The sequence below is a fragment of the Eschscholzia californica genome, unplaced genomic scaffold, assembly GCF_041429995.1.
Source record: "Eschscholzia californica isolate CP2 unplaced genomic scaffold, dmEscCali1.0.p SCAF_4, whole genome shotgun sequence".
NCBI lineage: Eukaryota > Viridiplantae > Streptophyta > Magnoliopsida > Ranunculales > Papaveraceae > Eschscholzia > Eschscholzia californica.
In genome coordinates, this window is record NW_028238461.1 from 561,786 (window position 1) to 573,676 (window position 11,891).

The following is an 11,891-nucleotide window of genomic DNA, read 5'->3' on the forward strand; positions in this document are numbered from 1 at the left end:
GCTTCTGTTCCTCTCACTTGATTGGTTAACAATATCCGACCATTCACCTCTGATTTCCACCAACTGTAGATTCACTTTTGTGGGGTATGAATTGGTGATTTGAAATTTGGATTATTTTCTATTAGTAAGGGTAATGATGATTACTCGTGATAAGATTAAGCGGGACGACGACTAATCATGATAATAAGTTATTCATTGGCCCACATATGCCTTATTTTTCTTATGTATTAGATTGTTTCTTCAAACACCATTGATCATTTGACAATAGTAAAATGACAACAAAAAACACCCAAATTCCATATTCCTCAATAAGAGCAAAGAAAGAATCAACTACTTTGAAAATCTCAATAGAATACAAAAATGCACTGAAATCCAGTTATATTGCCAGGCAGAATGAAGGGTACTCAAAAATCACTGCATTAGCCTGCAATTACAATTTTATTGTCCTGGTAATATCACCGGAAGAGAAACTTAGATGAGTTCGATTACGTACTTGTGAGATGTGAGATCTCGTTTGTTTACTCTAAACTACGAGTTTCATTCGCCGGTGATGCTCTGCTACCTTGTAATCTACTATCCCCATGAACAGTTGGGAATCCAACGTGCAGTCTGGGCGCCCGTAAACTGCAGCTTGAATACTTGCCATGAGTTTTGCTATTTCTCTACCAGAGAAACCTTCGGTTTTACGAGCAGCCTCACGGATTACATCTTCGGGCAGATCATTTATTGATATATCCTGTGGCTTTCCCTTAAACATGAATTCAAAACGAGACTCGGTTTTGTCTTCGTTTATGATGTATTTTTTCAAGTACAGGTTTAGTAGCTTGAATCGCTCTTCTTCGCCTGGGAGTGGGAATTCGATTACTTCATCTATACGATCTGTAATTGCACTGTCAAGATCACCTGGTCTGTTAGTTGCCAGTACAAGAACTATATCTCGTGATTGATCTCCAGTTCGAAAGAGCAATGCATTTAGCGCACTTCGTTGAGCTTCACTCATGTGGGTGCTATTTCGCCTGCATTATAATAACAAACAAGTGTTAAAGAGATTCAAAGTGGGATTTAGATGTTTCGGAATTAGTAGGCGCTAACTGAATATAATTCTCAAGTCAATCACAAAATTTGTTTGAAATGGTGAAACAGAAAGATTGCTTAGCTGCAATTTCAGAATCGAGTTGCTAATGGTGGCTAAATTCTTGATTTACGAGTCCTCGAAGAAAAATTGGTTGAGATAAATACATTTAGAGAATTTGGAGTACAAATGCCAAAAAACCACCAATGAAATAGCATAATTTCATATTAGAACAGGATGAAAATGCATATAGTCATACAAAAAATGCAAACTTCAGGGATCAAAGAATTCGAATAATCAATTGGGGAGAAGGCAACTTACTCGCACAGGAAGGCATCAGCCTCATCAATGAAGAGTAATAGACCTTTATTTGACTTTTTAGCCCAGTCAAATATCTGATGAATTTTGGTAACAGCCTCGGCACCCAGTGGAGCAACATCTCCACCAGTCATCATGGCATAATCGAGGCCCTGTAAATATCATAAAAGCAAGTAAGAAGAGCTCTTGCATTTACACATCTTGGAACATAATGATAGATGAAATGTTGAAAGTATACCGATTTACGAGCTATTTCTCTTGCAACCATAGTTTTACCAGTGCCAGGTGGTCCATAAAAAAGCATGTTTCTGAAAGGTGCCTGATGCGCCTTAGTGTTAGCAGTGGCTCGGGCAAGTTGCTCTATCCGCCTTTGTAAGGAAGGATGAAGAACGATGCTGCCAAAATTAGTTCTGCTTGTCCCCTCTCCAGTTTTTAACACCTTACCGATGCCCCGAGAAACCATTCCCGACCACGGATATTTAGCAATCGATGATTCTCGGATCAGAGAAGGCTGTCCCAGTATCCGATTGATGTAACCCCAAATTACTCTTGCACCTTCTCTGTGAATACATGTAAGAATTTTCAGTCAGTATTAGGTTGTATTTCATCCCATTTACAGGATTCCTGGTGCAATCCAGAAACTTTAAGAATCAAGGGTTCTACATAAAATAGCAAGTAAGTTATCAAGTGTGGACGGCTTTCTTGTTTGTGACATGTCTCCCTGGCTGGAAGGAGTTCTCCTAGACTCACAACTGACCAAGAACATACCACAAATAGGCGACACTAATAAATCAGATGGTGTAAAGTTAATTTTTTCTAAACATTAATCGGCAAAGTCCAAAAAAGTTTTTTTATTTTCCTTCAAACGTTTTAGAATTCGACTGATGTATCATAATGGCAACAAGACGCCACACAATAACGATTGACGATCAAATAGGATGAAACAGAACAAGAAACCATAACGAGATAGCAAGTAGACCTGGTAGTGTAAACTCCAGCTGCTAGTGCTGTAGCTCCTCCAACAGCCATAACCAATTTACTCTGGTCGGTGAATAACATCCTGAAACCGCCTACAATCGCATTGAGCAACCAGTAAATCAGGAAGAGCCTTCTTCATTTTCAACCAACAAAAAATTTAATGCTTTAGCACATTATAGGTAGCAAGCATGAATATGTTACAGACTCACTGTGTTTATTAAAGCAGCTTAATTGAATTATGATGACTTCAATAGTGTTAAAATGAAAAGTTTAAGGAACGCAATTATCTAATATTCTACGGAAATACAAATCCAACAAGTAATGTCAAATCAAACTCGATAAGGTTTTGGAGCAATGTTTACAATCTAGCCTTAATTTTTAGATCCAACAAGTAATGTTTACAAGACCGTTTATTATGGATTCAGATAATTAAGAACAGAAGGATAGTTGATCAACCTACCAAGTAATGCTACTACTTACTACAACTACAGAAAGATACTAGTTGTATACCTTCAATATGACTGAAAGTTGTATTGATGGCTGCAAGCCACTTCTCCCTTTCACCCTTCATACGCTCAACAAGCATTCTCTTGTTATGGTCTTCGGTCAGTTTTGCCTCATGGGCTCGAGCTTCAGCTTCAACCATAGCCTTTACTCTTATTGTTTCCCGCTCTATCTCAGCTCTCTCCTTCTCAGTTCGGCGTTGCTGGGCTTGAATTTGCTCTTCAGTAGCCCGCCTAGCTTGCTCCTTTCTTGAGGAAGACTCCTCTTGCATCCTAACTAATTCAGCATTCTGTAGCCTTTGGGCCTCGTGCTCGGTCTGCAAACAATAATATAACACCAATTTAGAGATTGAAATTGTGGAACCATTGGCGTACTTGACTATAATGCTTAAACCTCCAACGATTTTACTAGCAACTCAATTGTCTGGGTTTGGTTCAAACAAAGCAAGAAGTCTCACTCTCAAAATGAAATCACTATGACAGTTCAAACCCACAAAAACAATCAACCTTTGACCAACTTATCAACCTAAAAGAACTTGACCGACTTACTGACAGAGTGACAGTTATTATATATATGGCCCATCAACTCAAACAAATATTGCGATGATTCACCATTGCTGCTTCGCCTAGGCGTGTTGTAAAGTCAAATCCTAGTTTAAAAGTTTAGTACGACTCTGGATATGTAGTTCCTGATACCTGCATTCTCTTTCTAGCCAATTCATCTTCATATCGTGCCATTTGTGCTTTTGCTTGCGCTTGTTGATGTACCAAATTCCTTTGTTCTTCAGCCATTTTTCGTTGCCTCTCCTGCAGATGCAAAATTTGTACTTTTAAACACATTAACTACAGAATAAAAATAAAGAGGACCTAAAGAACACATCCTGATCTATGTCCAATAAAGAAGCTTTAAAAACAACTTCTTCCCCCACATGGGCAAAACGACTGATTTCCAGCTACGGGTTTATCTAATCGGCAAGGTTTTATATTCTTTCACATTATCGAGCTACATTCACAAGGTTTACACAAATAGCCTTAACTTTAAACTACCCAAATTGTTGCATTTGTTAGCTTAGACATAATCACTTGGGAAATTCCAAAGGAAACTCGTTTCGATGTATAAAGCTATTCAAATTAGAACAGTACTCATAATTTGGCAAATTGGGAAAGAAAGGAAAAAAAATTGCATACAATATCATTTTGTGATTGAATAGCTTGAAATTGAACTTTCTCAGCTTCTAACTCTTCAAGACGAGTTTCTTCCTGCTTCCTCATTAGCTCAAAAACCTAATTCAATAACAACAAATCAATTACTACTTCAAGTTCTAATCTTTTTCATTTATTTATCAATCTAATCATGAAAACTAAGAAAAAGTACCTGTTTTGAGTAAGGGTTACTGTTGATTTCTCGAAGAGCTTTAGCACCTCTCTCTAATGATTCTGGATCAAAACCAGAGGAAGAACCACCTTTGGGTTCTTCAGCTACTTGCTTTACTTCTGATTTAGGGTTATCTGGTTGGGTATTCTGAGCTGATTTAGTAGAAGAAGAAGAAGAAGAAAATGGGGGGAAACGAAAAGGGCCATCGGCGTAGACACGTTCAGTAAAAACAGAGATAGAAGCAGCTGCGGCAGCCATAGCTGCACATGAATAAATCTTTCCGGCAGCCATTAGAAGATGGGTTTCTTCTGTAAATCTTGAATCAAATAGAAATTAGAAGATGGGTTTTGGAAGAAAAAACGCCATTGTTGAAACAGAGGAAGGTAAAAGCCCCTAATAGGGTTTAAGCCAAGTTGAGGATGAATGAAGAAATCGAATGCGCGCGACTTTGATTGAGAATTTTCTTGGTCATCAAGGAAGGGCAATTTGATCCAACGGTTCTTATAGATTTTACTTACTACTTGCTTTAGTGGTTTGGATATGGGCCTAGGCTTAGGCTTTTTTATGTGATCGGATCTTATACCTATAGATTTGGGCTTTTCTATATGATTGGATCTCGTATAAAAAAGTGCCTAAGGAATTTCTCATTAGTGAGGTAAAAACACCATGATCATCGTCTCTTGGTGCAGTGGTTGAACACTTACTTCGTAACTAGGAGGTTCCACATTTAATCCTATGAAAGTAGAAATCTAGGATTTATTGAACTTGAGTATAAAGTAGATTATATGGGTTTCAGGCCCCCTTCGAATGATCTATAAAAGTTGAGGTGGAATCTTTGGATTATTGAACTTGACATTATCAAGGCATAAATAATGTAATTAGGTTTTAGGTCATAGTTTAGTTGGACTTAGACATGTTCTTGTTAAAATTCGACAGTATCGTGCTTATCACATATTTGATGTACAACGCCATTGTAATGACTATCATACATCGTAGTCAATTTCAAGAGAAAAAAACTATTATTCCTCTCAAAGAGATGGAAGAAAGAAATGTGAGATGTTACGAACGAACTAGTTATGCCACATTTCTGATCCGGTGTAGTTATAATTAGTTAATCCTTAGATTTATCCATGAAACTGCCCATGTTGACCTATCTTAAACCAATTGCTAGAGAAATTCATGAAAACAACAAAGAGACACGTTATATAGCAAATAAATATTATTTTAGTGAAGTTTTTTTTTTTTTTGTTAAGATATTTTAATGAAGTTAGGATAATAAACAAACAACAATGATAAGGCAGCCGAAAATCTTGACGTGAATAGAAATCTAACGATTGAAACTCGTATTGTTTCATCAAGAAAAAGAAAGTGATGTGAACCCAGCTGTTTGGTCGATATTTATGCTAATTTCATGCCCATTTTTAGGTGGTTGAAACATTTTCAATAGATAAAATATATAAAGATTCCGTGACTTCTTTGACCTTTGGAAATACAAGTGGCCACGTTTTGTTTCAATAAATAATTAATACTCTTTTATCATCTTAATGAGGTTAGGGTACTATAAATAGACGCTAGTATTTAGTCTGTTTCTCGCGGATCAGAAATTTTTTTTATTGAATCTAGTTGAGTTTAAGATTATGGGTAAAGTTTTTTCGCAATGCTTGCTGTTTCTTTTGGTCGTCTTTTCCACATCAGGTAAGTTGGATTTTCTCTCCTTCACGTTTTTTACTATTTAGATTCCCACAAAATTAATATTAAACATTTGTTATTTTGATTTCAATTAATCCTTGGTATTTTGATTCCAACTAAACATGTCTTAGTTAGTTATAAGTTGGGTAAGCATAAACTTAATATAGTATAGGTAGCTAGACCCAACTATGATAGGCTTAAGAGCGTCACGTGCTCTATGTGATCCTAAAAGAAAAAAAAAATCGCACTAGGCTCAAAAGAATGTCACACGTGAGAGTGCGTGTGAGATTTGAAAATATTCCCCATGGGAGAATGGGTATCTACCAACGAACAATATAATGTCTACGTCCTCTACACTCATTGTCAATTAGTTTTAAATTGGATGACTACAAACTTAACGAATATCACGTAACAAGTGGAATGCTTATGATGTGTCGAAACCTAATAAGTTCCAAAACTTAGGAAAGAAAAAAATATCCATTATATTTTGAATTCATACCCTTATTTTGGACTTTTGGTACTCTGATGTGGGAATAAATAAATAAATGATTGGGCTTTGTTAATTTGATTTTTGAAAACTAATAGTTGTGTTTGACTTTGTTATAGTAATGGGAATAATGGTGGTGAAGGCACAACAACCATCATGTTTCTCCCCCATCAAGATTCCAATCCCAAATTCAGTTATTTGCAACACCATATGTGGAAGTCGATGCAATCCTACTTATCCTGTTTACCATTGTAAGAGTGTAGACAGTACAGTTCCTTGGCAAAGATGTTCTTGTTGCCGTAACTGATAATTCCATCTTCTCAATGGACGACATTACCACCACCCGCAAGAACAATGAAAACTAAAATACAACAACCATGTTTGTGTGACAACACTTTATTTTGATTCGTAATTTTCTTTCAATAAAGTAGCTGGTACCAAAACCAACAATTTCATTTTTTTTTCATATCTGTGTGTGGACAGACAACTATTTTACTTTTCCCATCATATGAAATATGGAATATGTGAAAATTTCGTGGTTTTAATTTCTAAGTTTGATGCTTAATGTTTGAATAATTAGCATATCTTAACTCGACAAGCTCTAAATACTCATGGGTTTGTTTCTTTCACGAACGATTATGTATTTAGACAAGTACACATCTTATGTATTAATTAACATAAAGTTGTGAGTGTGGAATTCATGGGTAGCCCACATGGTAGATTTATACCTAAATTAGGGCCCATCAACATTACCTACAATGGGCCATTTATATATACCGATTCTGGCAATTATCGCTATTAGGTTGCTGTAGATGGTGCAATCATACGTCAGGTGCTTCAAAATTTCAAGACCAAACACAAAAAATACATGTATTTTTTTTTATCTTAAATAGAATATATATGAAGGCCCTATCTAGGGGGTGGTCAATGGATCGCGCGGATACATGCATTTGTTGACACGACCGTTTACGAGGAACGTACATCTACACGACATAACACATGGCGGGTCCTTACCTTTATCAATTGAAATCTTTTTCTTTCTATTTATATATAGATTGCTAGAGACTCTAGGTGGTGTAACAATCTAAAGTTCAGTAGTTATCAATACTGTCTATGTTAAGAGACATCTACACCCAGATTTATTGTTGCTTCTCCGGCGAAGGGTTCTCTCTTCGCCGGATCCCTTTACGTTCGTTTATAATAAATAGTTACCACCAAGAATTGATCGAAACTAAGGTTTTCTTTGAAGGGTACTCACTTTGTCAACCCTAATTTGTTGAAACTCTAGATCTGTTGAAACACGAACTAGAAACTAAAGTTTTCATTTTGTCAATCTAATTTGATTGTAGAAAGAAAGACAGAAGAAGGAATGGCTTCTCCGATGACTTGAAGGAGGGCCGTTCTTTCCGGAGGATTTAATGAATCTAGGTTTTCATTGAACGAAATTGGAGGTTTATTGGGTTTCTTCTGAGATTTAATGAAATTAATCAATCAACCACGACGACGAGGATATCTGATCGAATCCAAATTGAAAGTTCTTCTTCCTCGATTAGGTTTATTGGGTTTCTTCTTAGATTTACAGAAATTAATCAATATTTAAAGAACAAGGAATCGCTCTCATCGGTAACAAAGAAGAAAGAATTGACTCGTTGAGACTTGCTGTGTTAATTTTGTCTTCCGGTGATGACGGCGGTTTTTTTATGGTGGTGGCGGTTTTCCGGTGACGGTTTTCCGGCGCAAATGGCGGTTTTTCGGCGAACGCGACGGGGATTCTCATTAGTTTTTATATTATTAAATATTTTGTTGACCTTTAGGGTCCTTTTATTTGTGATCTTTAGGATCCTTTCATCTTTTTTCTATCTTTTTTTCGTCAGAGTCTAGTCCAAATTCTCTCACCTCATGAGGTACTTTACATTCAAAGTTCTTAGAATTTGATTATGTAACTCTCATGTCGCTGAACCGAGAGGATTAACATTTATCCATGTAATCAGTGATTTATTCACATATGAATGAAAAGGGTTTCAATGGTTTCAAAAAAAAGAAACATCTACATTTTTTCAATATGAAGTTACATTAGATATTCAGACTCATGACATTCTCCAAATGTGAGACTATCACATCCACTCATCGAGGAAGACAAGTTGTTTTCTCTGTTAAAAAACTATCGATATTATTTCTATTTTTGACATAAAAGTTATAACTCAACAAGTATGAAATTTTGTTCTCGTCGAAGACTACGTCAATTTGCCCTACAAAAATATGCCCACTTACTTTATCTAAAAAGATATTTGATTTTTTTTTTGTTGAAGAAAAAAGATATTTGATTGCCTTGTGATTGCACTATTTATTATATTGGGTTTGGTGCTCTATTCATTGATCTCCATGTCTAGTGACCCACACCCCTCTTCTCTCACTATACAATTAGTTTTTTTTTTGTTGAAGAACTATATACAATTAGTTGGAAAATAGAAAAGGAATGATATTTTATGACTTATCCAGTAAGATAAGATAAGAGAACATATATTTTCAAATAATTGAGACAGAGAAATGATCACATAGGGTTCTGCCAAATATATCCAAAGTTATTAAAATTTTATCCATGTTTTTCTTCTAAACTTTGAAATTCACCCTTAGTAAAATTATAAAAGAAAAAAAATATAAACTAAGAAGGTCTTAGAAAATAGTGTTTGAAACTCGTGATGCAACTGAGGTAAATATTTTATCCGACACTATGCTACTATATATCTTTGTCAAACTCTGGACCTAATAAATATTATTTAGGTATCTTAACAAAAAAAAAAATATAAATTAGGCACAACGAAACAAAAATCAGAACCTCCACTAAAATTTAGGCAATAAAATGGCCTTTCTAATAAAAGTTGAAATTGGGAGGAGTAAAAAGAAAATTTAAGCTCGACTAAGATGGGTGAAATGTACCTTTTCAGTTCCAAATAAGCGAAAATTTACCAACCTATCAGTTGTTTGTGTTGAAACGGGTTAGGATATCTAATAGTGTGTGCTAAATAAATTTTAGAGATGAAGTAAAATTCGAAATCAGATAACAACTTAGTTGGAGTGGTAAGAAGTTTAAACTTCTACTTTTAGGTCATGAATTTGAAGCACACTGCTAATACAAGAAAAACACAAGATAAATTGTAGATAACATTAAGGATACTAATGGTAGAAAATGAGACATGAACCGTCTTCTCTATTTGGCCCAATCTCTCTAACCGTCTCTCTCTCCCTTCTTTACCAGGTTCAGATCTAAGTTTTTTCCTCCGGCGAAGGGTCATCCCTTCGCCGGAACCCGTTTATCTTTCCCATGTAGTTTGTTTTTATCCATTAATAGTTTCTAGGGATTTCAATGTTGTAGAATTGTTCATTTTCACTCTTTATTCTCATCTTCTTCCTCTTCCTCTTCCACATCTTCTTTTCCCCTTTCACCGAAAATTTATTTTCTTTCACCACCAATCATCAATGGAGAGATCACATCCCTATTCCCTTCTTCTTCATCATCTTCTTGTCTCATTTCTACTTCTCTTTATCAAGAAGAAATTCAACAGTTGAGGAGTTATAAATTGAAATTGGGATTTGGAATTTTTATTCTATTTGAACAGTTTGGGTATGTAGGGTTTGGATTGAATAAATTGGTTTTTTTGAGTCTCATCAGTGGAGGACTTTGGATGAGTTTGAACAACATTATCAAGGTTTCTTTTGGTTCCAGAAAATGGAGATTTATAATAGGATCTGGGTATGTTCTTCTTTTCAAGAAGAAGCAATTCGGCTGAGTTAATTATGCTTTCCGATGATGACGGCGGATTTTTTCAATGGTGATGACGGTTTTCCGGTGATGACAGCGGTTTTCCGGCGACGGTTTCCGACGACAATGGCGGTTTTCCGGCAAGAGCGACGGGGATTTATATTAGTTTTTTATTCTGTATTATTTAATATTTTGTATTATTATTTCTTTTTGTCGACCTTTAGGGTTTTATTCGCGACCTTTAGGGTCTTCTTATTCACGACCTTCAAGGTCTTTTCATTCTCGACCTTTAGGGTCATTTTATTGAGTCTGTGTCTAGTTCCATTTCTTTCTCTTCATGAGGCACTTTACATTTAAAGGTATGTAACTCTCATGAAGTTTTCGTAGGAGAGAAATAAGAATGATGTATCATCCATGTAAACAATGTGATTTTGTCACTTTTAATGGAAATGGTTCCCTTGGTTTCAAAAAAAAAAAAAAAAAAAAAAAAAAAGAAAATGAGACATGAAAAGATGGAGACCATCTGGGTTCTGGTTAAATATCATATTGTACTCCATATTAATCTAGAGATATATATAGAATCAAAAACAGTATATGAAAGTAGTATATATTGGGGAAAATGAAGGAATCCCATGATTAGTAGTAGTGGACATATGTGATTCATAATTGTTGGTTTCGAATAAATTAAGGGAAGTTTTATAAGGCCTCCCCAATTTTGTTAAAAGACCTCCCCATGAACCATTTTACTTGCTAAATTATCACTAAGGGGAGGCCTTTTAACAAAAATGAGGAGGCCCTATAAAATCTCCCATAAATTAATCCGGGTTATGTCCCACTCTACTTCTTCACCTTTACTTTCACTTATTGTTATCGATCTATCACCAAGACACCAACTAGTATTCGCCTGTTAATATAATTCGATTATATTTGCAGTATTCATTTCTCTATTCTATTATTTTATGAAGTGATAATTCATCTTGGTTTCTTCTTCAATGTGTCCACATACAGGTCTCCATATTTTAGAGGCAAAGACTACAATTTAACACAATTTTCTTGATAACTCAGACTTGGTTGTGCGTATAAGATCTGGCATAAAACCCCGTAATGCCATAAAGTGTTTTATAACCATCTGTTAATCATAAGGGTTACGTATCGATGATTATGACACTTCCTTTACCGTCCATAGGCATCAAATTTGAATATAGAATGGGCCACGGAGTTTAGAAATAGAAGGAAAATAAAGATTATTTATGTTATAAATAATGCAGATTAGCCTGCTTCCGAAGTCTGTTAGTCATATTGTTGTTCTCTTTAGCATTTTCGGAAGTCACTATTTTAAAAGGCTCACTAGAAAATGGTGTTTAATCTCTTAACATGAACACTACACTCCGTCACACAACCGATGTGAACGGATATTAAAGAGTTAGAAGTAGAAATCAAAAAATATCTTCAATTGGTTCATTACATCGAAGCCGTTGATGTTATCTAGTTTTTACTACAGTTATTTATAATTCAACAGTTTAGATAGGCTGAGAATCTTGGGAAGTAATATGTAAGCAATTATGTGGGTATCCGTTTTTAGTTCCTCTCTGTTTACTTTTCTCTCTAAACTGTCCTTTTTTTTTTATGAAGGATTCTCTAAACTGTCCTAAAAACTTCCAACAGAATGAGTTTGAGACCAATCAGCAACGAAAATAGATACCTCCTGT

General features: G+C 35.4%; 1 protein-coding gene and 1 long non-coding RNA gene across 2 annotated transcripts; one reads left to right on the forward strand and one right to left on the reverse strand.

Annotated features, from left to right (window-relative positions):
• Positions 1-207: 207 nt before the first annotated feature.
• LOC147541199 (uncharacterized) lies at positions 208-4,918 on the reverse strand. Its single transcript, XM_086637604.1, has 8 exons — positions 4,247-4,918; positions 4,060-4,155; positions 3,568-3,678; positions 2,879-3,188; positions 2,370-2,460; positions 1,629-1,950; positions 1,394-1,542; positions 208-1,016 (listed from the first exon to the last, which is right to left on the reverse strand). Exons 1-8 carry the CDS (start codon positions 4,535-4,537, stop codon positions 524-526), a joined length of 1,863 nt encoding a protein of 620 aa, XP_086493730.1. The 5' UTR covers positions 4,538-4,918; the 3' UTR covers positions 208-523.
• An 888-nt stretch (positions 4,919-5,806) lies between these two features.
• On the forward strand, positions 5,807-6,974 carry LOC147541200 (uncharacterized). Its single transcript, XR_015224160.1, has 2 exons — positions 5,807-5,941; positions 6,542-6,974. It is a non-coding gene; the product is annotated as an uncharacterized LOC147541200 (long non-coding RNA).
• The last annotated feature ends 4,917 nt before the right edge of the window (positions 6,975-11,891 follow it).